At 44.5% G+C, this 27409-nt stretch overlaps 1 protein-coding gene across 1 annotated transcript in view; it reads left to right on the top strand.

Moving 5' to 3' along the window:
- Positions 1-325: 325 nt before the first annotated feature.
- The window catches only part of LOC124789020 (UDP-glucosyltransferase 2-like), a 51651-nt gene continuing 24567 nt past the window's right edge, over positions 326-27409 (top strand). The window contains exons 1-3 of the mRNA XM_047256307.1: positions 326-508; positions 23544-23725; positions 23814-24273. Of these exons, the coding sequence (XP_047112263.1) occupies positions 326-508; positions 23544-23725; positions 23814-24273 (825 nt within the window). The remainder of the gene's footprint in view (positions 509-23543; positions 23726-23813; positions 24274-27409) is intronic.

The following is a 27409-nucleotide window of genomic DNA, read 5'->3' as shown; positions in this document are numbered from 1 at the left end:
TTCAGAAGGCCACAAATTTGTACTCAGGGTTCTTTCTTCCCTTGTAGGTTTCTCTTCTGAGTTCTTGTTTTCTGCCATCTTCTGAAGATTTCTTCAGCAAAATTTCGTGTGTAAAACCAAGAATTGCTTCTTCATAAACAAACTGGGGTACATATTAAGTAAAGCTAGGATTTGTTACCGTAACAAATGTTCCATTATGCCCTGGGCTGTCTAGAAAGACTTAAACGCTAAGGATGATCTCTTAATGTTTCTCTTTCGCAGACCGGTACGGCGCTTTTACGTGGTCGTTGCCCCTGCCTGCAGGTGAGACTCCACCATTTTCACAATGAATGCCTCCGTGCCGCTGATCCTAGTAGCGATGCTGGCGGCTCGAGTGGCCCACTCAGCCAGGATCCTGGGCATCGTCCCGACGGCCTCCATCAGCCACCAGCTGCCTTTCAGACTGATAGCTCTCGAGCTCGCCAAGAGAGGCCACCAGGTCACAGTCATGACAACGGACCCGATAGGAGTAAGTGCACCTTCGACAGAAAATAATTTTTAGAGTCAAAATCTTTGGCGTGGCTTACTGGTTCTTCAACATGCAATGTAGGTTTCTTCACTTTCTAGTGGAGGCAGAAAAAATTTCTTAAACATCAGAAGAACGATTGTGAAACCATTTAAATAATAGTACATAGATAAAAACTTCTGCAGATGTCGAGAGTCGGAAGAGCAGGTGGAAAAAAATAAATCTCTAAATAGACGTCGAGAGTTGGAAGTGCATGCGGAATTCTTTTGTCTGTGACAACATACACTAAGAAGAGAACATTCATTCCATGAGCAGTTGTCCTTAATCCGCAATGTTCTGATATCCCTTACTGCCACTGAATAACCCAAAAAGAGTTTATGGTCAGGGGTCCACGGGAAGTTGTCGACCTATCGCTGCTTCCTGGACGCTAATATTGTGGGCTCACGGGTATAGCTTGCTGCTCTCCCTTTTTTCTGTAATTCTTTACTATATCTAACGATACCGATTGGACGCCGATTCACTTTCCATCTCCTCCTTGTACCAAACTGAGGCTCGAACTGAGGCTCTGGAATCAACTGTACGTTATGAAAATCAGGTCGTATCACAGTCTGTTATCGAAACATAACGGCTGCTTTTGTCAACTGCAAGGTGCTTGCATTAAACTGAATTGGGGCGCTCAACTGCGCGGTTATCAGCGCCCGTACAAAGTCCCAACCTTCGTTCAGTCCAAACGCGCCACATTCACGAATGATGATGAAATGAGTACAACACAAACACCCAGTCATCTCGAGGTAGTTCAGAGATTAAGTCGAGTCAGATTTACAAGGAACCTGTCGGTATGAGTCCACTTATCAGTATGGCCTGGATGTGTGCATTAATTCGGTTGCGCAGGGGGTCGGGAAGACGTTGTATCCTCTCCTGCGGCAAGCCGGCCCACAGCTGTTGTAACTGCTCGTCGATATCCTAATCCATCGGGGGGAACTCAGCATCTTGCTGGCCAACAGAGTATCTCATATCGCGCAGCCAGCTCGTAGAGACACGTGTCATGTGTGGACAAGAATTGCACTTTTAAAGAATCTCACACACGAGGCCGCAGGATGTCCATGACGTACCATTGTGCCGTCAGAGTTCTTTCAGTCACTACCAGCCATGACCAGAAGTTATTCCTGACGGCTGCGCACACTACGACGTCAGCATTAACACTGTTGCGTTGAAAATGGTTCAAATGGCTCTAAGCAATATGGGAGTTAACATCTGAGGTCATCAGTCCCCTATACTTAAAACGAACTAAGCTAAGGACATCGCACACATCCATGCCCGAGGCAGGATTCGAACCTGCGACCGTAGTAGCAGCGCGGTTCCGGACTGAAGCGCCTAGAATCGCTCTGCCACAGCGGCCGGCAACACTGCTGGGCCTCTCCAAAACATTGGAGGAATGGGACTTATCACCGACTCGCCGTCGCACTTACTGACGATGCTCAGACTGGGTAGTGACGAACCGCGATTCATCGCTGAACGCAGGGCGACGCCATTCATAACCAGTCCTCGCTTCCCTATCAATGCACTCCTCCAAAAGCAGCCGTCTGTGTTGCGATGTTAACGGCAGACTACGCGTCGGACGGCTGCTCCCTAGTCTGGCTCCTACTTGTCTCCGTCCAACTATGTGCGATGGCATTAAATGTTGCAGGAAGTTTATTTATTTATTTTTGAGGGCAGAAGGATTTACGATGTGTTTAGTGCACAATACGGCGATCGTCCCTTCTGGTGGTCAGAATTGCTCGACCGAAAGCTTTTCGACGAGTATGCCTGCCGTCCGTTCCATGCAGCCCAACATCGGGCCACGGTCGAGTCCAGGTGCCACATGAATCTGGACACAGCACGATAAGACCAGCCAGTCAAATGGAGACCCACAGTAAGATTGCTTTGAAACTCTGTTGCTGATAACGATGTCTCACACGAGTAAGCGGCATCTTCGTGTCCTTCACAGAGTTCACTCAACATCTGACACTGCCCACGCCCCTTACATACCTGACGTACCTGGTAACAACAATAAACACTAGTAACGCCATCCACTGCTCTTACCTTACAGGTAGAATTGCAACTCTAATAATTTCCATACCCACCGAGTGCGGCACACGTATGAAGTTAGATTTACCTCCAACCATTTATTCCGATGCTTCACTCTGTTTAACAAACAGTGTAGGTTTAACTACGAAGCAATAACTGTCCTTAAATGCAAGACAAGCTGTAGAGTTATGTCTTAAACATTCCTTTAATAGCTCTGAAATACTGACGAAATATAATGAATTTTCGGAAACACCAAATTTAAATGAACACTTTTGTTGTAACCACGACCGGAACGGTAGCGGGGTTGCCGAGAACGAAGCGCGGCGGAACCAAACGGGAGCGTCCCGCGAACAACGAACGAACGGGAAAGGATGGACACGAACAACGACGGACGACCCAGGGAGACCTTACGACGACAACACGCAAGAAGCAACGGGGTGACAAGCGACACGAATGCACAACGTCCACTAGTAACGGAAACAAAGTACTGTAAACACTCTGTCTGTTGCCGCGATGTCGATAGACTCCACGAATTTCGGACTGCCTAGCTGAGCTTTTTCTTTTCTTTATTGTTATTTTAGCCCCTTATACAAAGGTGGGCCGACAGCGGCAATATTACGCTGCTCTTCGGCCACAGATAGTACAAATAGCAACAAGGAAGACATAGAAAAACAAAACATAATGATGTACAAAAAACAGTTGTCACATGAGTAAAAAACACGGAGCCGTTCACAGGTGCAGTAAAATAAAAAAACGTTCAGCACTTGTACACGAACACTGATGACTGAAATAACACACGTGGACGATGGAGCGTGAGCGGTGAAACAATAAAGCACTAACACGAAGGCACACACAAAGAACCGACGGCGATCATCTCCGGCGCGTGAATGTTCACTTGACGTGTACGAGTCCGGGGACCTGCCAAAAAGGGGAAAAGGTGGGGGAGGAGGGAGATGGGAGGGTGTAGATGCCAGTGGTAGAGGAGATGGGAGTGGGAGGGAAGAAGGTAGAGGGTAAGGGGAGCCCAAGGGGAGGAGGGGGTGGGAGGAAGGGAGGAGGGAGAGAAGGGAGAGAGGGTGCCCTAAGGAAAAAAGACAGGGTGTGGAAGGGGAGGATCAAAGTTTGTAGGAGTGGTAGATGGAGGGACTAAGGGCATCATCAGGGAGGGGGAGTTAGTGGAAGTCTCATCATTTCATCCCCATCGACACGCAGGTCGCCGAAGTGGCGTCAAATTGAAAGACCTGCACCAGGCGAACGGTCTACCCGACGGGAGGCCCTAGCCACACGACATTTCCATTTTTACCTTGGGTGAGGGTATGGAGAGTAGAGATATGGAGAGCAGGTGGCACATGGGATTACAGGCGTGGCAGTGGATGGGGTGGGAGAGGATGGGAGAGACAGGTGGGTGAAGTGGATCAAGTTTATGGGAGGTGTAGAGGATCCATATCTGTTCAAGGAAAAGGAGGAGGTGCGGGAATGGAATAAGGTCATACAGGATCTGTGTCCGCGAGGGGAGATGGATGCGATAGGCATGGCAGAGCGCATGACGTTCTAGGATGTGAAGGGCTTTGTAAAAAGTAGGAGGGGCGGAGATCCATGCAGGGCCTGTGTAGCAGAGGATAGGGCGGATGAGGGATTTATAGGTATGGAGGATGGTGGAAGGGTCCAGATCCGATGTGCGGCCAGAAAGGAGCTTGAGGAGACAGAGGCAGGAGCGTGCCTTGGCTTGGATCTTCCGGAGATTGGGGGTCCAGGAGAGGCGACGGTCAAGGGTGACGCCAAGGTACTTGAGAGTGGGGGTGAGGGTGATAGGACGGCCATAAATTGTGATATAGAAGCCGTGGAGACGGAAGGAAGAGGTGGTTTTGGCTACAATGATCGCCTGCTAGCTGAGCGAGAGGCAGGCACTTAGATACAGGGTACGGTACGTCGCTATTGGCTGCTGAGACCACGTGCTCCACCGTGGCGCCCTCAAGTTGTAGCTTGCCAGGAGTGCGAGCGCAGCCACGGCTTATTGCGTGACAGCTGTAGAGACCTCTAGTGGTAGTCGAGGACCATGCCGTCTGGCGCGGATTCAAAACCCGTGGCGCTCGGTGCCTGAACTTTGCTGTTCTGTGGTTAATGGAACATCAGAACGTGACCCAGAGTCGTTCAAATTTCATTCACAAGAACATTCTAGAAAATCTGAAAGAAAAAAATAATGTGATTACTGACAAAAAAGTGGAAGATACCACGAAAAGTTTAAAAATTTGCAAGAAGTTCAGAGGGGTAAGCGAACAGTCATTGAGGAAGTGGTACTAAGTAAATCTGATACAAAAATATCACCATTTAATATAAAGAAAATACCACTATCCTCAGTAGTAAAAATTCATATAGAATAAAAAAATCTCAATAAGAAACTCAGACTCAGTGGCCGTGTAATATGTAATGTGATGAGTCAATCACAGTATATATTTTAAAAGGGCTATTCTAATGAGGCAGCTATTTATAATTTTATTGAGTACAAAATAAAATGCAAGCATTTGTTATTTTTTGTGACTATTCATAGTTATTTGATTGTATCAGTCATAATATTCTGTTAAGAGCAACAACGTTTTTATTGTTTACTTTGTTTCAGAACAATCTTTATTTAGTTCGGTTTTAACAAACTGTTAACGGAAAAGTACGCTAGGATGTATGAGTGTAGGGACGCCACATCATGTTCATGGGGGAAAATCACGAAGGGCGTTTCTCGAGGTTTCATCATGGGCCCAGTAGTGTTCTTGATTTATGGTAATGGTCTACCATTTTATTTTAATCAGTTGGTAGAACTGGTGTTATCACGAGCACCATCACGAACACACTCAGCTGCTCACCAAACATTTGTGTTCCTCCCTGAAGGACAACAAAATATAAGAAGTTCGAGGCCCATGGTACGACACGGAAGTAAAGAACGACAGCAGCGCTCTAGAGGCCTTGCAGCGAACTCTGAATACGAGAGCCAGCAGCGATTGTGTGGCGTCCCATTTATTTCATAGCACGATCCCTTCAGTTCTTATCTGCGGCATCCTTTAGCACGGCGGTACGTCGACATATTCTACATCCCGTTTTTTTGCCCATCATGGCAAGCCATCCTCGCCTAACATTTCAGAAAGAGAATGGCCACCTACACAAGGCGAGAGTTTCTACTGTTTGTCTTCGTGGTTGCCAAACTCTATCTATGCCCGCAAGGTCGCTGGACCTCCCACAAACAGAGAGCATTTGGAGCATTATGGGCAGGACTCTCCAAACAGCTCGGGATTTTAATGATCTAATGTGATTAAATGATGATGGCCTCCTCTTGGGAAATATTCCATAGTTAAAATAATCCCCAATCGGATCTCCGGGCAAAGGAGAAAGAAAACTGGCGTTCTACGGATCGGAGCGTGGAATGTCAGATCGCTTAATCGGCCAGGTAGGTTAGAAAATTTAAAAACGGAAATGGATAGATTAATGTTAGATATACCGGGAATTAGTGAAGTTCGATGGCAGGAGGAACAAGACTTCTGGTCAGATGAATACAGGATTATAAATGCAAAATCAAATAAGGGTAATGGAGGAGTAAGTTTAATGATGAATAAAAAAAAATAGTAGCGCTGATAAGCTACTACGAACAGCATAGTGAACGCATTATTGTAGCCAACACAGACACGAAGTCCACGTCTACCACGTCTCTGCAGATGATGAAGAGATTAAAGAAATGTATGAAGCGATAAAAGATATTATTCAGACAAGGGAGACGAAAATTTGATGGTCATGGGGACTGGAATTCGATAACAGGAATAGGAAGAGAAGGAAAAGTAGTAGGTGCATATAGACTGGTGTTAGGAATGAAAGAGGAAGCTACCAGGTAGAATTTTGCCAGAACATAACTTAATCACTTGGTTTAAGAATCATGAGAGGAGGTTGTATTTGTGCAAGAGGCTTGGAGACACAGGACGGTTTCAGATAGATTATATAATTGTATATAATTTTAGGAACCAGGTTTTAAATTGTAAGAAATTGGCCTCTGATCACAATTTATTGGTTATGAACTGTAGATTAAAACTTAAGAAACTGCAAAAATTGTGAATATAAGGAGATGGGACCTGGATAAACTGAAAGAACCAGGGGGTAGAGAGTTTCAGAGAGAGCATTAGGGTATAATTGACAAGAACAGGGGAAAGAAATACAGTAGAAGAAGAATGGGTAGCTTTGAGAGATGAAATAGTGAAGGCAGGAGAGGATCAAGTGGATAAAAAGACGAGGGCTAGTAGAAATCCTTGAGTAACAGAAGAGATATTGAATTTAATTGATGAAAGGATAAAATATAAAAATGCAGTAAATGAAGACGATACAAACGTCTCAAAAATGATATTGACAGCAAGTGCAAAACGGCTAAGCAAGAATGGCTAGAGAACAAATGTAAGGATGTAGAGGCGTATATCACTAGGAGTAAGATAGATACTGCCTACAGGAAAATTAGAGAGACCTGTGGAGAAAAGAGAACCACGTGTAAGAATATCAAGAGTTAAGATGGAAAAGAAGGGAAAGCGGACAGGTGGAAGGAGTATGCAGAGGCTCTATACGAGGCCGTTGTACTTCAGGACAATATGGAAGAGGACGTAGCTGAAGATGAGATGGGAGAAATTGAGACTGAGTGAAAAATTTGTCAATGCACTGAAAGACCAAAGTTGAAACAAGGCGGAAGGAGTAGACAACATTCCATTAGAACTACTGATAGCCTCATGAGTGCCAGCCATAACAAAACTCCACCATCTGGTGAGCAAGATGTATGGGACAGGCAAAAAATCCTCAGACTTCAAGAAGAATATAGTAATTCCAATCGCAAACAATGCAAGCGTTGACAAGTGTGAAAATTACCGAACTATCAGTTTAATAAGTCACGGTTGCAAAATACTAAAACGATTTCCTTACAGACGAATGGAAAAACTGGTAGAAGCCGACCTTGGGGGAGATCAGTTTGGATTCCTTTGAAATGCTGGAACACGCAAGGGATTATTGACCCTACGACTTATCTTAGAAGATAGATTAAAAAAAGGCAAACCTACGTTTATAGAATTTGTAGACTTAGAGAAAGCTTTTGACAATGTTGACTGACAAACTCTCTTTCAAATTCTGAAGGTGGCAGGAATAAAATATAGAGAGCGAAATGATATTTACAATTTGTACAGAAACCAGATGGCAGTTATAAAGAGTCGAGGGACATGAAAGGGAAGCAGTGGTTGAGAAGGGAGTGAGATAGGGTTGTAGCCTGTCCCAGATGCTCATTTGCATATACATGGACACTCATAAAATCACATTTAAGTGCCTGGCAGAGGGTTCATCGAACCATCTTCATAATTCTCTATTATTCCAATCTCGTACAGCGCGCGGGAAGAACGAACATCTATATCTTTGTGTACGAGCTCTGATTTATCTTGTTTTATCATGGTGATCGTTTCTCCCTATGTAGGTCGGCATCAAAAAAATATTTTCGCATTCGGATGAAAAAGTTGGTGATTGGAATTTCGTGAGAAGATTTCTCCACAACGAAAAACTAATGATGTCCATCCCAAATACTGTATCATTTCAGTCACACTCTCTCCCCTATTTCGCGATAATACAAAACTGCCCTTCTTTGAGCTTTTTTTATTTTAAATTCAGTGCTTTAGTATTTGTAAAATGACTCTTTCATATAGTGTTCATTAAAAAATGACGATCATTCCACTTGCGACCTGTGGAATGGTACATTAGATTATTTGTTTTAGTTGTAAATATTTGTCATGTATTGTTGTTTTTCTGACATGTTCTACATCCTGGAGGACCTCCTCGCTATGGATCATTTGGAATGAAAGTAAATCTAATCTAATCTAATGTAATCCTATCTGATAAGGATTTCGCACCGCGCAGCCGTATTCTAAAAGAGGACGGACAAAGGTAGTGTAGGCGGTCTCCTTAGTAGATCTGTTAGAGATCCTAAGTGTCGTTTGGTTAGCCTTCCCCACAACATTTTCTGTGTTCTACGTGTTATTCAATCTGTATATTGAGCAAACAGTAATGCAAACAACAGAAAAATGTGGAGTAGGAGTAAAAGTCCATGAAGAAGAAATTAAAATGGTTCAAATGGCTCTGAGAACTATGGGACTTAATATCTGAGGTCATCAGTCCCCTAAACTTAGAACAACTTAAACCTAACTAACCTAAGGACATCACACATATCCATGCCCGAGGCTGGATTCGAACGTGCCACCGTGGCGGTCGCGCGGTTCCAGACTGAAGCGCCTAGAACCGCTGGGCCACACCGGCCGGCAGAATAAATTAAAACTTTGAGTTTTCCCGACGACATCGTAATTTTGTTAGAGACAGCAAAGGACCTGTAAGAGCAGTTGAATGGTATGGACAGTCTTGGAAGTAGGATACAAGATGAAAATCAACAAAAGCAAAACGAGGATAATGGGATGTAGTTGAATTAAATCACGTGATTCTGAGTGAATGAGATAAGGAAATAAGACACTTAAAGCAGTAGATGAGTTTTGCTATTTGGGCAGCAAAATAACTGATGATGGTCGAAGTAGAGAGGATATAAAATGTAGACTGGCTATGGCAAGGAAAGCGTTCCTGAAGAAGAGAAATTTGTTAACATTGAGTATAGATTTAGGTGTCGGGAAGTCTTTTCTGTAAGTATTTGTATGGAGTGTAGTCATGTATGGAAGTGAAACATGGACGATAAATAGCGTAGACTAGAAGAGAGCAGTAGCTTTTGAAATGGCGTGCTGCAGAAGGATGCTGAAGATTAGTTCTGTAGATCATGTAATTAATGAGGAGGTACTGAATAGTATTGGAGAGAAGAGGAACTTGTGGCACAATTTGACTTGAAGAAGGGATAGGTTGGTAGGATACATTCTGTGGCATCAAAGAATTTCCATTTTAGCACTGGAGGGGAGTATGGAGGGCAAAACTCGTAGAAGCAGACCAAGAGATGAATAGAGAAGCAGATTCAAAAGGATGTAGATTGGAGTAGTTGCTCGGAGATGAAGCTTGCACAGGACATAGTAGCATGAAGAGCTGCCTCAAACCAGGCAGAAGACGGAAGACCACAACAACAACAATGCACCAGTTCGACAGAATTTGGCGCGGTATCCCTCAGGATGACATCCAACAACTCTGTCAACCAATGCCTAGCCGAATAACCGCTTGAATAAGGGCCAGAGGTGGACCAACGCATTATTGATTTGCTCAGTTTGTGAAGCGCTTTCTCTTGAATAAATAATTTTTTTGACATTGTAATCATTTGTTTGTCCATTTACGTCCATCTATCGATATATTCCAGAAATCTCAATCAAAAACCAAGCTCAACTTCTCATAGCTGGGTTTCACAATCATGTAAAATTTTATAAAACACGTCGTGGTTGCCTTTTGTATCTAAAATAATTTATTTTTAAAACCAAATATTGCAGTTTAGACTTATGCGATCAGTTCAGCTTCTATTTATGTGATGCAGAAAACAAACAGGCAATCGTGGATTCATTTACACCACACAATATTATGAGTCTAAGCAAAAATTAAGCAGATTGCTAGCAAGATATTCACAAAGCAATTCAAAGAGTACAACACGAAGAAGAAGTAATAATCGTGAACACAATACGATGAAACCAGCTTCTGTCACGTCAGATGAGTTTTAGGTTTGGACATGTGCTTAAGAGGTGTTATTTTCTCTTAGTGGCCCAAACACGCTTGCTTGTAAATGCTAAAAATGTAACAGTAGTTACGCACATGTATTCAAAAGTTATTAACATGTACTACAAGCAATATATCTCAGCAGAAATCAATATGCTATAATCATCTTCCCACCCTGATGGAAATTTAAAAGCAAATTATACACATTCTCATAATTTCATCAATGGATCTACTAGTGAATTCTTTATAACTAGAGTTAACTAAATGCCGCAGCGTTCAGTACTGTGGAAGTTTATTCACACTATACCACACAATCCCATGTGCAATTATGCCTATCGATGTAGAATGTTTTTGCTGCATAATAGTAACTTGTACAAGAGCTATGTACTCAGACACTAATTCTAAAATGTATACTAAATGGGAAGGAGGACGCATTTAAGTCGATCAGTTCAGAGACGGGTTCACAGGAGGAATAAATGGCCACAGAAAATTGTACGACGAAACCAGCTTCTGTTTTATATGAAACGAAAACAAATAAGGAATTATTTTCTCCGCCCCATATTACAGAAGCGAGCAAGATCAAGCACAAAACGAGTAAAATATAAACAGTGCAATTCATGGAGTGCAATAAACACATGAAGTTGTACTCTGTCAGTAACACAGTGCGATGAAATCAACTTCTGTCCAGAACGGTCTGCCCCGATAGCTGAGTGGTCAGCGTGACGGATTGCCGTCCTAAGGGCCCGGGTTCGATTTCCGGTTGGGGAATTTTCTCCTCTCAGGGACTAGGTGTTGTGTTGTCTTCATCATCATTTCATCCCCATCCGGCGCGCAGGTCGCCCAATGTGGCGCCGAATGTAGTGAGACCTGCACCTCGGCGACCGGACCTGCCCCGCAAGGGGCCTCCCGGCCAATGACGCCAAACGCTCATTTCCATTTCCATTTGTCCTGAACGAAATCAAAACAAATATGGAAGGATTTAAATCGCCCAATAAGAAGACGAGATGTTCGCTTGATAAACTTGCAGCGTTCCAAGTGGCCTGGCAGCGAACCAAGATCGTGTTACCGGAAGTCCCCATATGAGTTTCACCCCCCTCCCCCCTACTCCTTTCGCTCATTCAATCGTAACGTCATAGCGAAGTACTAAGGACAGAGCGTGCGAGAGATGCGCGTGTGCAGACAGTGACAGCAGCCTATTCCGCTGTTGCACTTGGTAGGTCAGTACAGGGACAGTTAAAGTTGTTTGCGGATGACGTCATGCCATGTGCTCGAGTGGATTCTGCATCACAGATTTGCAGTCAGGGTGCGTAGGATAACCGTGAGTGCTCAAACGAAATTTCAACCACAGATTATAACTCCAGGTGTCGGTCCAGTGTGTCTAGCACTCAGACAGATTGGCAGCAGGCCCTCAACTGGGCTCTTTCTATCCTACAACAGCCATCACTGCCACCGAGGCGGAACCAGCTTTTATCAGAGAACACAACATACGTCCACCGTGCCCTTCAGTGACTGTCCTTTCACACCACCGAAGTCCCAAATGGCGGTAGATTAGCATCAGTGGATTGTACGGTATGCGGCGTCTGGCTCGGAGCTGTCCTTGAAGTAAACGATTTACAACAGTTCATTGCGCCACTGCGGTGGCAGCTGCTGCTCACATTGCTACTGGACATGCAGTACGTTGCGCTAGAACACGATGGTCTCTCCTCTCGTGCCGCGTGGCCCTTCAGAGCCCGGTCTTCTTGCAACCGCACATTCACGTGACCATCACTGTGAGACATTATATGCAGTGGTTACATTCCTGTCAAGTCTTTCCGCAGTACTGCAGAAGGGACATCCAGCTTCTCGTAGCCCTGTCATACGACCCCGCTCAAATTCAGTGATGTGTCGAGAATGGCTTCTTTGCCGCGTAAAAGCCATTCTTGAGTAACATCAACTCACCACGTCCAGTCTGAAAGGTGACTAACGCTGATGACCTTAACAGCGTGAATTTGAAAAATACATGATTTGCATCCTCGTAGTGGGCCTAATAGCGCCACTCTTACGCGACAGACGCGAATTTCGAAAAGAAATAGGTGCGACAACTTGCCTGTCAACTTTCGTTTATGTCGCACAACTTCTTCTTAGTGATGCGATGGTTTTCCGCCAGTGTGTTTAGCGTAAGTCCACAAGTGACCTTTTCTGTAATAACCCATCATTAAGCACTCATTGCACAAAGGAAAATAATTACATTAATCGTAAGGCAACTGAGAATATAGGCCATAGCTTTACAGTACATATATTTCCTGAAGAAATTTATTGCCCACAATTCATTGCAGTTTGAGAGTTATGAACCAGTTCACAAATACAGCAATAGAAAGAAAAATGATTTTAATTTCGTTCTAGTGAATCTAACTTAGGCACAAGGTGTGAAATACGCACACATGATACTCTTTGATAACTTTTTCTATGGAGATGGAATGTATGAAGGACCTTAGAAGTGTTTTCACATGATGACTTAAGTGGTTTTTTTCTTAACAACATTTTCTGCACCATACAGCAACTCTTGATTAGAAATAAGTAGATTTATGGAAAACTGTAACTGGCAAGTATAGGAACGTGAAACAGTTACTACAGTCTTTTATTTAGTTCAAAATTCCTGATAATAACGTTTATGGTCATGCATGGGGCACAGAACTAACTAACTAACTGAGGTATAATGGATTTATCCTTTGCCAAGAAAGAGTAAGAAAACTGGTATTTGTACTTGACATTTGTACTTAACAAAATAAAAGATACCTGCAGCCACCACACATGCTTGGCAGCAACGTCATATGCTCTCTGTGAGGCAGTTGAAAGAGCAATGATGGATGTACGTAAAGTTCCTGCACAGCTCTGCATGCGTCCTTGGTCGCAGGTCATCTGCGGTTCTTGTCCCCCTATTCATCGCTACTCGGCTCTCTGCAAATCATATGCGGGATCATGTGTGATCTGTCTACGTGGCATACGCATCTTCACCACATATTCGTCCCCTAGGGCAGACAGGCATTGTCTTCTAGAGACAGAGACTGCGAGGGAACTTTGAAAAGTCACTCATTTGGCTCAAGGGTGGGCGATATTTAACATAACTGTTAAAATAATACTGCTACTGAAATGTAACTATGAAGCAATAACACGATCCGCTATGGGTATATTACATTCACGAACAGAGAAGCGAATTTTCACCACAATCCTCGTCTTGTGTAGCTATGAAGCTAAAATACATTTCTTCTGGCAATGGCCATGAAACTAAACAACTTTTCCTCTAGCCATGAGCATCAGCGTCCGGGGGCGGGGGCGGGAGATCGCAGACGCGAGTCCTCCATAATATTATTTGAAAAGCGATTTAAGTTTTTTGAGTCTTAGTTGACAAAAAATGATACCGTTACTTGTGCAGTAAGAATTTACAGTTTTCAGGATTTACTAACGTTCCAGTGAATCAAATGCGCTTGTATTACTCACCAAAAAGAATTTAGTTTGAAAACGATTGTTTAGGACATAATGTATAGTAATAGTCCACACACTGTCGACAAACTTAAATATTAATACTATATAACTTTTTTAGAGTCAGTAATGCAGTCTTAAAATGACACGCTTTAGAAGTTTTAAGTGCCATTGAAATATCTGTTCTGAGGCATTGAGAATGCTCCATAAAGCGGTTTTAGGTCCTAATTTTTTCAACTTCTTTCAAGGGGATCTCATGTTTAGACCCCCTTGTGATATACACTGTATCTATTGAATCCTCCCGCCCCAATAATTTAGTGCTGGTGTCAGTTACAAATTTCATTAATGTACAATAAACCAATACTCTTACCATTCACGCCTTGCCATGACAGTAGACAGACTCAGAATTCCGTCTCGGAGCTCTTTAAACTGAGACGTCTCGTGTGATCAGCACAATGGCCACACTCCTAGGAAGCACACGAACAGTTTTGTGTTTCCCCGAAGCCGTTCCAAGTGGCAGCCGCTACTCCGTAATAGCTCCACACGGGCAGTGTTACTCGCGGATGGAACTTCTGTTTTCGTTAGCAGCTCACAGTTTAAGGGATAGGTGTGGTCAGCGTGAGAAGTGGCTGATTGGATGGATCACTCGATGTGTTGTTTAAAGATGTGCACTGAGTAACTTATATTCTCAAAGAAACAATATTTGCTGTGTAACTGGTATGTAAATGTTTAACCCAGAAAACGGGTATTTTATATATCTCGAGGCGGTGTCGAAGATAAACGCAGTTACGAAGCGCGGTATCTTCTTGGTACGCTTAAGCTATGAAGAGAGTAGTTAACGAACGATCAAAAGGCTTTTGCACTACATGTTAATTGAATGGAAATGAATTATCAAGAGGCAGGTGCAAAATAAAAGGTCGACTAAGCTCAACGAGACGGGGAAATATATAACAGCGATTCTGGAAAAGGAGTGAAGGAAATAAGATTAGGGTTTAACGTCCCGTCGACGTTGAGGTCATTAGAGACGGAGCAGAAGCTGGAAATATTTCAAGAATGGTGAAGGAAATCGACCGTGCTCTTTACAAAGGAACCATCCCAGCCTTTGCCCGTGGCATATGAGGGAAATCACAGAAAACATATTCTGGATAGCCTGACGCGAATTTTGAACCGTCGTCCTCCCAAAAGCGGACCATTGTTGTAATCATTGCCCCATCTCATTGGCTGTGCTAGTGAAGAATGAAAAAAAAAACAAGTAGTTAGAAGTGCAGCTTTCCTTTCGCGGAAGAGGCTAAACATTCGTAGCGCCGAGTGTATTCTGTGCTCTTGTGAACAGGTATAAACATTGTGTGTATGTTCCACATCTCCTCCGAAACCACTGGGCCGATTTCAGCCAAACTTGGTACAGATATACCTTACTGTCACTGTACAACGTATAGTTCAGGAGATTACCATTGATCTGATAAACGAACTGGGAGGTCAGTCATAAAAACAAAGGCGTTTTTCGCTGCGGCAGGACCTTCTCATGAAATTTCAATCACCAACTTTCTCCTCACAGTGAGAAAATATTTTGCTAGCACACGCCTACATATTGGAAATGATCATCATAATAAAACAAGAGAAATCTGAGCTCGCACGGAAAGCTAGAGTGGAGCGGTAGCTTAAAGATGATTTGATGAACCCTTGCCTGGCACTTAGTTGTTAATTGGAGAGTAATCATACAGATGCATGTAGGTAAGTAGAAGAAAAGAGTTGGGTGAAAAACTGCGCCGGCCAGGGTGGCCGAGCGGTTCTGGGAGCTACAGTCTGGAACCGCGCGACCGCTACGGTCGCAGGTTCGAATCCTGCCTCGGGCATGGATGTGTGTGATGTCCTTAGGTTAGTTAGGTTTAATTAGTTCTAAGTTGTAGGGGACTGATGACCTTAGAAGTTAAGTCCCATAGTGCTCAGAGCCATTTGAACCATTTGAATTTGAAAAACTGCCGCATCATGTATGATGTTTAAATTAATTACTTCTTTACTAGTAACTCCAGTCGCAACACATTTTTCGGTCGGTATCAACTTATTGTGAAGATGTGCCAAAATATTTATATTACTGGAGAACACATCGTTCAGAAGATATGACGTCATAAACATTACGTACAAGGTCAGACGTTGGGCAGTACGGGCGTGGTCGCATAGCTATAAATAAGTACCTGGGCAACACCGTGTGTCTCCGCTCGAATTATATAAAGTAAAGCATAGTAATCCTAGATTCAGTTTTGTCTGTGTTCGTTTCTGGTTGCTAAAAGTAATTGGCAGGCATAAGTCAAGTTATTTGTGAAGATATGTTACTGTAACAGACGAAAGTTACGAATTTGCATGGTACGATATTTGTAATCAAACATTATGTCCCAAAATGACTGACAGTAACCTGAGAGAACATCTGGAGAGAAAGCATCCAACAATATTTTTGTCAATTTACATTTATCGACATGGAAAGATGTAGAAACGATTCTGTATGTAAATGCGATCTATTTGATGAAGGAACTATGAATACATTGTGTAGAACTTGAAACGAATCTCGTTTAAAATTTAGAAACCAATGTTACATTAATGTGAACCATTTTAATGATTTCGCCGTGTCTCACTGCCTACATGGACCGAATTGAATAAATATCAAGTTTCTGGAAACCATTAATACTCATAATAATGTGTTTATCCCATCACTGATGTGATACATAGAAGAAAGAAAAAAAAATTATGTTTAACGTCCCACTGAATACAAGGTGGTTACAGGTGGAGCAAATGTGCGGACTGCATGAGCCAGGATTTTTTCACGCTGTCCTCTCTTCCTCCTCTTTCCATCATCCCTTGCTCATACCGCATGTACACACATCAAAAAAAGGTTTGTATCACGTCGGTTCCGAGAGTTCCAGAACCTTTTCAGAGAATTGGAATAGAGATCCGCGTGACCGCTACGGTCGCAGGTTCGAATCCTGCCTCGGGCATGGATGTGTGTGATGTCCTTAGGTTAGTTAGGTTTAAGTAGTTCTAAGTTCTAGGGGACTGATGACCACACATGTTAAGTCCCATAGTGCTCAAAGCCATTTGAACCATTTGAATAGAGATCAACATAAACATCATTTCCGCCGTTTTTATTGCTCATGAAAATCACACATTACATGTTGTACCACCATGTAGCGAGACCTTCAGAGGTGGTGATCCAGATTGCTGTACACTCCGGTATCTCTAATACCCAGTAGCACATCGTTTTGCACTGATGCATACCTGTATTCGTCGTGGCATGCTATCCACAAGTTCATCAAGGCACTGTTGGTCCAGATTGTCCCACTCCTCAACGGCGATCGGGCGTAGATCCCTCAGGGTGGTTGGTGGGGAACGTCGTCCATAAACAGCACTTTTCAATCTATCCCAGGCATGTTCGATAGGGTTCATGTCTGGAGAAAATGCTGGCCACTCCAATCGAGCGATGTCGTTATCCTGAAGGAAGTCATTCACAAGATGTGCATGATGGGAGCGCGAACTGTCGTCCATGAAGACGAATGCCTCGCCAGTATGCTGCCGACATGGTTGCACTATCGGTCGGAGGATGGCAATCACGTATCGTACAGCCATTACGGCGCCTTTCATGACCACCAGCGGCAGACGTCGGCCCCACATAATGCCACCCCAAAACAGCAGGGAATCTCCACCTTTCTGCACTCGCTGCACAGTGTGTCTAAGGCGTTCGGCCTGATGAGGTTGCTTCCAAACACGTCTCTGACGATTGTCTGATTGAAGGCGTATGCAACACTCGTCGGTGAAGAGAACGAGATGCCACTGAGCGGCACATTCAGCATGCTGTCGGACCCATCTGTACCGCGCTGCATGGTGTCGTGGTTGCAAAGATGGACCTCGCCATGGACGTCGGGAGTGAAGTTGCGCATCTTGCAGACTATTGAGCACAGTCTGAGTCGTAACACGAAGTCCTGTGGCTGCACGAAACGCATTATTCAACGTGGTGGCGTTGCTGTCAGGGTTCCTTCGAGCCATAATCCAGAGGTAACGGACATCCACTGCAGTAGTAGCCCTTGGGCGGCCTGGGCGAGGCATATCATCGACAGTTCCTATCTCTCTGTATCTCCTCCATGTCAGAACAACATCGCTTTGGTTCACTCCGAGACGCCTGGACACTTCCCTTGTTGAGAGCCCTTCCTGTCACAAAGTAACAATGCGGACGCGACGGAACCGCGGCATTGCCCGTCTAGGCGTGGTTGAACTACAGACAACAAAGGCTGAGCACCTCATTCCTGGTGAAATGTGCGTGTGAATTTGTAAAGGTCCAAACTGCTGAGGTCATCGGTCCCTAGACTTACACGCTACTTACACTAACTTATGCTAGGAACAACACACACATCCATGCCCGAGGGAGGACTCGAACCCCCGGCGGGAGGGGCCGCGCAATCAGTGACATGGTGCCTCTAACTGCACGACCACTCCGCGCGGCCTGATGCAGTGACTGGAACTGATAGACTGTCGGACCCCTTCCGTCAAATAGGCGCTGTTCATGCATGGTTGTTCACATCTTTGGGCGGGTTTAGTGACATCTCTGAACAGTCAAAGGGACTGTCTGCGAAACAGTATCCACAGTCAACGTCTATCTTCAGTAGTTCTGGGAACTGGGGTGATGCAAAACATTTTTTGATGCGCGTATTTATGATGTTACGAAGTGAGGTGCCACAGTGGTTACAAGGTCGGACTCCCATTCGTGGGAGCGACGGTTCAAATCCCAGCCCATTCATCGAGATATAGATTTTCCATGTTTTCCCTGTCTTTCTCCAGCCAAATGCCGGGATAGATCCTTTGTAAAGGGCACGGCCGATTTCGTTCCCTATCCCTCCCTACCCCGAGCTCATGGTCTGCCCCTATATGGCTTCATTGTCGATGGGATGCTAAGCTCTACATATTTCTTCCTTTACGATGTACTTTTGTTTGCACGTTTCTGTGGCTCTAAATTTTCATTAAAAGTTTTAATAATTGCCCGTTGACTTTTGATGATACGTCAGTACAACCATGCCACCAGGTGACATGTTATGATAGTTGGGATCTATAAGTGCAGTACGCAGTCAGTTGGGCATCTATGTTACTTCAAGTAAGTTCTAGGGGACTAATGACCTCAGCAGTTGAGTCCCATAGTGCTCAGAGCCATTTGAACCATTTACTACAAGTAATACTTGACACTATATTCTGTATTAAGTTCCTTTCTTTACTGCGTGAACTTGCTTGTCAATTGATTTAATCATATTTATTCTTAATATGTCATCCTTAAGTTGTGCGCCGCGCGCGGTGTGCGCATTGTCTGTCGTCGCCCTGCCACGGTTCTCGCGGCTCCCCTCGTCGGAGGTTCGAGTCCTCCCTCGGGCACTGGTGTGTGTTTGTTCTCCTTAGCGAAAGTTAGTTTAAGTTAGATTAAGTAGTGTGTAAGCCTAGGGACCGATGACCTCAGCCGTTCGGTGCCATAGGAACTTACCACAAATTTCCATATTTATGTTGTGCGTTCATGTCAACTGTTACGTTTATGGTAGATACTCAGATGATGTTCCCCACCCGAAACGCTTAAATAATGAAGTTTTAACGACAGGTGGCTTCTTTTGCACGATCTAAAAGCGGTGCTTAGTAAAAAAGGTAAATGAAATCGGCCGCTTTCTTTTCGAGAGAGTGGTTTATTTCCGTGGCGATTTAGGGAAACCCCAGAAATTCTAAATATAGATAGCCAGATTGGGTTCGAACCGCTTTCATTCCGAGCCTCAGCCACATCTCTCGGTCACGTGGTTACAGTACGTCATCTCTGTAGTCGCCGGCCGGGGAGGCCGAGCGGTTCTAGGCGCTTCAGTCTGGAACCGCGCGACCGCTACGGTCGCAGGTTCGAATCCTGCCTCGGGCATGGATGTGTGTGATGTCCTTAGGTTAGTTAGGTTTAAGTAGTTCTAAGTTCTAGGGGACTGATGACCTCAGCAGTTAAGTCCCATAGTGCTCAGAGCCATTTGAGCCATCTCTGTAGTTGACAGAAGAAGAAACATTCACTCGATGACAAACAAAAGTGTGACTAACCCAATACGACACCTCATTAATCACTGAACTGCTTACTGTGTATGTCAGAAGCGTCGCAAAAGAGAGTTCAGTGCTACTGTTGGCTTGGGAGACTCCTATGTGTAAATTCAGCAGCTTAATAGAGAAGGATTTGCTTCATCAGCGCACTAAAACACACACAGACGGCCATAGTATCGCCTACACAAGGCAGAAACGGGCAGGGCATTGGCGGAGCTGTCATTAGTACTCAGGTGATTCATGAGAAAAGGTTTCCCAAGTGATTGTGGCCGCACGACGGGAATTAATCGACTTCGAACGCGGAATAGTACTTAGAGTCAGACGCATGGGACATTCAATTTCGGAAATCGTCAGGGAATTCAATATCCCGAGGTTCACAGCCACAAGAGTGTGCCGAGAATACCAAATTTCAGCTATTATCTCTCACGATGGACAACGCAGTGGCCTACGGCCTTCACTTAATGACCGAGAGCAGCGGGTTTTGCTTAGAGATGTCAGTGCTAACAGACAAGCAACACTGGGTGAAAGAATCGCAGAAATCAATGTAGGACGCATGACGAACATATCCGTTAGGACAATGAGGCGAAATTTTCTTTAATGGGCTATGGCAGCAAACGACCGACACGAGTGTCTCAGTTAACAGCACGATATAGCCTTCAGCGCGTTTCCTGGAATCGTGACCATACCAGCTGGGCTCTAGACACTGGAAAATTGTGGCCTGGTTAGACGAGTCTCCAATTCATTTGATAAGAGATGATGGTATGGTTCAATTGTGGCCCAGACCCCACGAGGCCATGGATCCTAGTTGTCAATAAGGCACTGTGCAAGCTAGTGGTGGCCGGCTGCATAATGGTGCAGGCTATGTTTACATGGAATGGAACTGATCATTCACTGGAAACGGTTATCTTCGGCTACTTACAGACTATTTTCAGCCATTTGTGGACTTTATGTTCCTAAACAACGTTGGAATTTGTATGAATTAAAATTGCCATGTCTCTGGGCCATAATTGTTCGCAACTGGTTTGAAGAACATTCTGGACAATTACAGCGATTTGATTTGGCCACCCATCTCGCCCGACATGAATCCCATTGGACATTTATGGGACACAGTCGAGAGGTCAGATCGCCCACAAAATCCTGCATAGAATCAGCAAGGCTTATCATTTATGCAGGGGACTTCCATCGGCTTGTAGAATGCATGTCACGTCAAGTTGTTGCGCTTCCCCAAGGAAAAAGAAGGTCCGACACGATATTAGGAGGTCTTTTGTCACCTCGTTGCATGTGCCTTTCTTCGCAGTTCGTGACAGTATGAGAGTTGTGTCTTAAATGGATCTGTTAAGTGTAGGTAATTGTAATGGGTATGTGTATAGTACACTACTGGCCATTAATTTTGCTACACAAAGAATAAATGCAGATGATAAATGGGTATTCATTGGACAAATATATTATACTAGAACTGACATGTCATTACATTTTCACGCAATTTGGGTGCATAGATCCTGAGAAATCAGTAGCCAGAACAACCACCTCTGGCCGTAATAACGGCCTTGATACACCTGGGCATTGAGTCAAACAGAGCTTGGATGGCGTGTACAGGTACAGCTTCCCATGCAGCTTCAACACGATACCACAGTTCATCAAATGTAGTGACTGGCATATTCTGACGAGCCAGTTGCTCGCCCACCATTGACCAGACCTTTTTAATTGGTGAGAGATCTGGAGAATGTGCTACCCAGGGCAGCAGTCGAACATTTTCTGTGTCCAGAAAGGCCCGTACAGGACAAGCTAATTGCGGTAGTGTATTATCCTGCTGAAATGTAAGGTTTCGCAGAGATCTAATGAAGGGTAGAGCCACGGGTCGTAACACATCTGAAATGTAACGTCCACTGTTCAAAGTGCCGTCAATGCGAACAAGAGGTGACTGAGACGTATAACCAGTGGCACCACATACCATCACGCCGGGTGATACGCCAGTATGGCGATGACGAATACACGCTTCCAATGTGCGTTCACTGCGATGCCGCCAAACACAGATGAGGCCATCATGATGCTGTAAACAGAACCTGGATTCGTCCGAAGAAAATGACGTTTTGCCATTCGTGCACCCAGGTTCGTCGATGATTACACCATCGCAGGCGCTCCTGTCTGTGATGCAGCGTCAGGGGTAACCGCAGCCATGTTTCAAATGGTTCAAATGGCTCGGAGCACTATGTGATTTAACATCTGAGGTCATCAGTCCCCTAGAACGTAGAACTACTTAAACCTAACTAACCTAAGGACATCACACACATCCATGCCGGGACAGGATTCGAACCTGCGACCGCAGCAGCAGCACGGTTCCGGGCTGAAGCGCCTAGAACCGCTCGGCCACTCGTGCCGGCGCAGCCATGGTCTCCGAGCTGATAGTCCATGCTGCTGCAAACGTCGTCGAACTGTTCGTGCAGATGGTTGTTGTCTTGCAAACGTCCCCATCTGTTGGCTCAGTGATCGAGATGTGGTTACACGATCCGTTACAGCCATGCGGATAAGATGCCTGTCATCTCGACTGCTAGTGACACGAGGCCGTTGGGATCCATCATGGCGTTCCTTATCACCCTCCTGAACCCACCGATTCCATATTCTGCCAACGCGAGCAGCAATGTCGCGATACGATAAACCGCAATCGCGACAGGCTACAATCCGACGTTTATCAAAGTCGGATACGTGATGATTACGCATTTCACCCCCTTACACGAGGCATCACAACAACGTTTCACCAGGCAACGCCGGTCAACTGCTGTTTGTGTATGGGAAATCGGTTGGAAACTTTCCTCATTTCAGCACGTTGTAGGTGTCGCCACCGGCGCCAACCTTATGTGAATGCTCTGAAAAGCTAATCATTTGCATAAGCAGCATTACAGCATCTTCTTCCTGTCGGTTAAGTTTCGAGTCTGTAGCACGTCATCTTCGTGGTGTAGCAATTTTAATGGCCAGTAGTGTATAATGCCTTATTTGTATTCTATTAAAATGTGAGAAGAGGGAGAGTGAAACGTGTGACAGCACGTAGCCTCTTCTCAAACAGGCACCAAGGGGACCACCCAGCTTAACTTCCCATCTATCGGACGGATTTCAGTCAACAGTTTGTCATTTCCTCACTCCATGTACCGTTATGGGGACTTCCGGTATTTAGTCCAGGTTATTGGCGCAAAGTCTTGTGTTCAAGGGCACTACACGTGAGCCGCAGTCCATTTGCCAGGTAAATACAAGAGATGAAAATTAATTCCAACGCCAGGTCTCGAGCCACACACCTCAGAGTGGAGAAACACCATACTGACATGCGTTAGGAAGCTCAGCTGTGACGATGGTCGTTGTCTGGCGTACTTTTATGAACGTGTGGACTGTATCCAGTAAACCAGTGTACAGACGATGTAGATATGGCGGGAAAAAGTGTTCCTGATCCTCTGCAATGCGTTATCTTTAAATAACGTACCTATTCGTAGTCTGTTACAGGTAATTCTTAAGCGCACGTCCACTGACAAACAAGCTCATGCAGTAAAGACAAGAACAGAATATCGTGTCAAGTGTTATTTATACTTACAGCTACTCAGCTGACTGCGTACTGTAGTTATAGAATGAGTTTCAGATTCTTCTCATTCAGTTTTCCTTTTTCACGCCGGCACTTAGAAGTTGGACACTATTGTGTAGTCCGTTATTGAACATGTAATATATTTGTGGGGTGTATCTACTGAAATACATTTTTTTCCTACAGAAAAACATCCAGAATTTTACAGAAATTGATGTATCGATGACATACGACTATTGGAGAAAAACATTTGACTTTACTTCGATGTCAGACCGAAGTCCAGTTGAATTAATAGAAACATGGTCTCCTTCAGGAAAGGCGTCGTGTGAGATCCAGTTAGAATCCCAACAGATGAAGGATTTTCTCCGGTAATTATGTCGTTTGAATTGAGCGATATGTTTTACATTCTAAAATGCTTGATACTAAGATGTTTTGATGTCTTACTTTTGTTTGCAGGTCCCAACCGTCTTTCGACGCAGTTATTCTGGAGAAGTTAGTATATTATTGCTATTACGGCTTGATTCACCAGTTGGGATCCCCACCAATAATTGGCTTCGTGTCTCTGCGCGCTCCTGCTCCAGTACTCGCTTCTTATGGAAATCCCAACAACCCAGCATACTGTCCCGATATGCTGGTTGGTTACACAGACCACATGTCTTTCTGGGAAAGACTATATAATGCCTATGTTATGGCTCGAATATTTTACATATGGAACTACGTAACAATGTCATCGCAAAATGAACTGATTAGGAAATATTTTGGCCCTGATCACCCCCCTGTGGAAGAAACTGACAGAAACTTCAGCCTTCTTATTGTCAACAACCACTTCAGCGTGAATTACCCACGGCCACTGTTGCCTAATGTCATTGAGGTGACGGGACTACATCTAGAGGAACAGCGGAAGCCACTTCCTGGGGTAAGTAGTAACATTTACTGTGTGTTAACCCAGAACAATAATTTCATTTTTAAATTATTATTGTAAAACTCTTCCTTGTAAGAATATTCTCCACTCTTTATGAGTAACTGAACATTTCTTGATCCATTACATACAACTGTGGACACGACGCATTTCCAATACCGTCTGACTGTGCACTGAAATACCTAATAAATATATCATATGCGGATTGGTCAAAAATTGCCATACATATCACTGAATACACTACGTGCGACGTTAGGTTGCGCATGTAAATGCGTACATACAAATGATTTCTGTCAGAAGAAAATGACAACGAGAATTATGTCAGCCACCGATGGCTGCATGTTTGTAGAGACTGACAAGTTTGAGAAGAGTGCCAGACAGATTCCAGAAGAGCTACTAGCACACATGGGTATAATCAACGGTGGTATTGTAAGAGAAGGCAAGAAGTAAACGTCGTCATCGATACTCTAGGTTTAAGAAATTGTCAGATGGGAATTGCAACATTAGAATATTTTCTACAGCAAAGTCGTCTTTACATTATAATTCAGACTTTCTATGCGAAATTCAGCTCTTCTGCGGAGCTCAGCAGGAGTCTAATTTTGAAGGAAATTTTTGACAGGTTTCCTACAGCACCCAATTGAAAAACGATTAAGAACATTTTGGGGGCTTCTAAACCAATGAAAAACATCAGAAACCTGGGTCGGATCTGTATGTCGTCTTTCATAGACTCCCCTGAAGCGTTGTATTGGCCAGTCACATACCTTCTGTCGTATTGTCCCGAAAGGTGTTAAGGAATGTAACATGATGGGGGGGTGGGGGTGATGGGGGCGACAGTTTATTTTGAGTCCAAGTGCTGGCAGTCCTGCTGGTTTCTGTCCCAGTTTTACCCGGTGACTTTCTTTCCGAAGCAATGACAGGGCAGAAATCCATCTGCAAGCGGGGAACGACTACTGTTATGATTAAGGAGACAGTCATCTACTCTTATTTTCATCCACGTATTGGGTTACAGAAGTCTAGAACCTGATTTTGTTAGCTAAATGAAGTGTTGCTTTTGTAGGGAGAAAAGGTAACAAATTTTTCCGAGTTACTGACTCTGAACGATGAAACCAAATATTTAGAAAAACGACGTAAGAAGCGAATCTGTAAGTACAAAAAACTCCTGTATTGCAGCGCACCACTTATTCTGTGTGTTTGTAGCTGCCTCAGTATCCCCAGGTTATCATTCTACCTCCTGAAATTTCATCTCTTTCAACGAGCAGTGAGCGAATACACTACTTAGGCGCTGTTGGCTGGGAGATTCGGGAAGGGCAGGTTCAGCCGTCTAGGTTTTTCTGCAGTTTGCCTACGATGGCGCCATGCCTTCGCGAAGTATGAGAATTGCGTGTGTGTGTGTGTATCGTGGGGTCATGACTGTAGTGAATGGTGATGAGAGATGGGAGAAGTGAAATCCAGTACCGACACACAGCCTACTCCTTTCGAATAGCACCAAGGGGGCGTTGAGGTTAGCGCCACCTTTTGCCGGACGGCTCACCATCGACAGTATCAGATGCCTACACTACACGAGACGCTGCGGAAAGGTTTAGAATATAATCCAGGACATCGACCTGAGGTCTGGTGGTCAGGAATTTTGCGCCACCATCCCATCTCACCTTCGCCGTAAAAGCAAAGGGAAAATAGCCAACAGCACGTACTTTACCCATACGGCTAACCATACAATTACTATCCACGCCAGACGTTACTCTCCTTCGGTGATCTGACTACAACCGGTGTGACTATTTAATAAAAGGCTGCAGAATCCTCTGTAGTTTTCGTCTACGCATTGGTATGAATAGCGTTGTGCTTTGATTTCTCTTATATACCGCTATGAAATGCTAAAATACATCAAAATAAGAAGTAAAAGACAATAATGTGTATCTAAATGAAAGTATCACATGAAAAGAAGGAGATATGTAGTCTATAGCCCAAAAGTGATAGCTTATGCTCCTACACAAACACCGTGTGGTGGATGGCAGTCCGCAGCTCGTGGTCGTGCGGTAGCGTTCTCGCTTCACGCGTCCGGGTTCCCGGTTTCGATTCCCGGCGGGGTCAGGGATTTTCTCTGCCTCATGATGACTGGGTGTTGTGTGATGTCCTTAGGTTAGTTAGGTTTAAGTAGTTCTAAGTTCTAGGGGACTGATGACCACAGATGTTAAGTCCCATAGTGCTCAGAGCCATTTGAACCACTTGTGGATGGCACTCCCCTATGTGCCACATATTGTGATGTGAAGCGCGGGAAAATTCACTACGTAAATGCCTCTGTACGTGATACAGATCGTATAATATTGTCTTCACTGTCCCTATGGGAGCGATAAATGTGCGGCTGTAGTACACTACTGGCCATTAAAATTGCTTCACCAAGAAGAAATGCAGATGATTAACAGGTATCCATTGGACAAATATATTATACTAGAACTGACATGTCATTACATTTTCACACTATTTGGGTGCATAGATCCTGAGAATTCAGTACCCAGAACAATCACCTCTGGCTGTAATAGCGGCCTTGATACGCCTGGGGATTTAGTCAAACAGAGCTTGGATGGCGTGTACAGGTACAGCTGCCCATGCAGCTTCAGCACGATACCACAGTTCATCAAGAGTAGTGACTGGCGTATTGTGACGAGCCAGTTGCTCGGTCACGATTCACCAGACGTTTTCAATTGGTGAGAGATCTGGAGAATGTGCTGGGCAGGGCAGTAGTCGAACATTTTCTGTGTCCAGAAAGGCCCGTACAGGACCTGCAACTTGCGGTCGTGCATTATCCTGCAGAAATGTAGGGTTTCGTAGGGATCGAATGTACCGTAGAGCCACGGATTGTAACACATCTGAAATGTAACGTCCACTGTTCAAAGTGTCGTCAGTGCGAGCAAGAGGTGACTGAGCCGTGTAACCAATGGCACCCCATACCATCACGCCGGGTGATACGTTAGTATGGCGATGACGAATACACGCTTCCAATGTGCGTTCACCGCGATGTCGCCAAACACGGATGCGACCATCATGATGCTGTAAACAGAACCTGGATTCGTCCGAAAAAATGACGTTTTGCCATTCGTGCACACAGGTTCGTCGTTGAGTACACCATCGCAGGTGC

The sequence above is a fragment of the Schistocerca piceifrons genome, chromosome 3 (genome assembly GCF_021461385.2).
Source record: "Schistocerca piceifrons isolate TAMUIC-IGC-003096 chromosome 3, iqSchPice1.1, whole genome shotgun sequence".
Classification (NCBI taxonomy): Eukaryota; Metazoa; Arthropoda; class Insecta; order Orthoptera; family Acrididae; genus Schistocerca; species Schistocerca piceifrons.
This window is presented reverse-complemented; position numbering and strand designations above follow the sequence as displayed.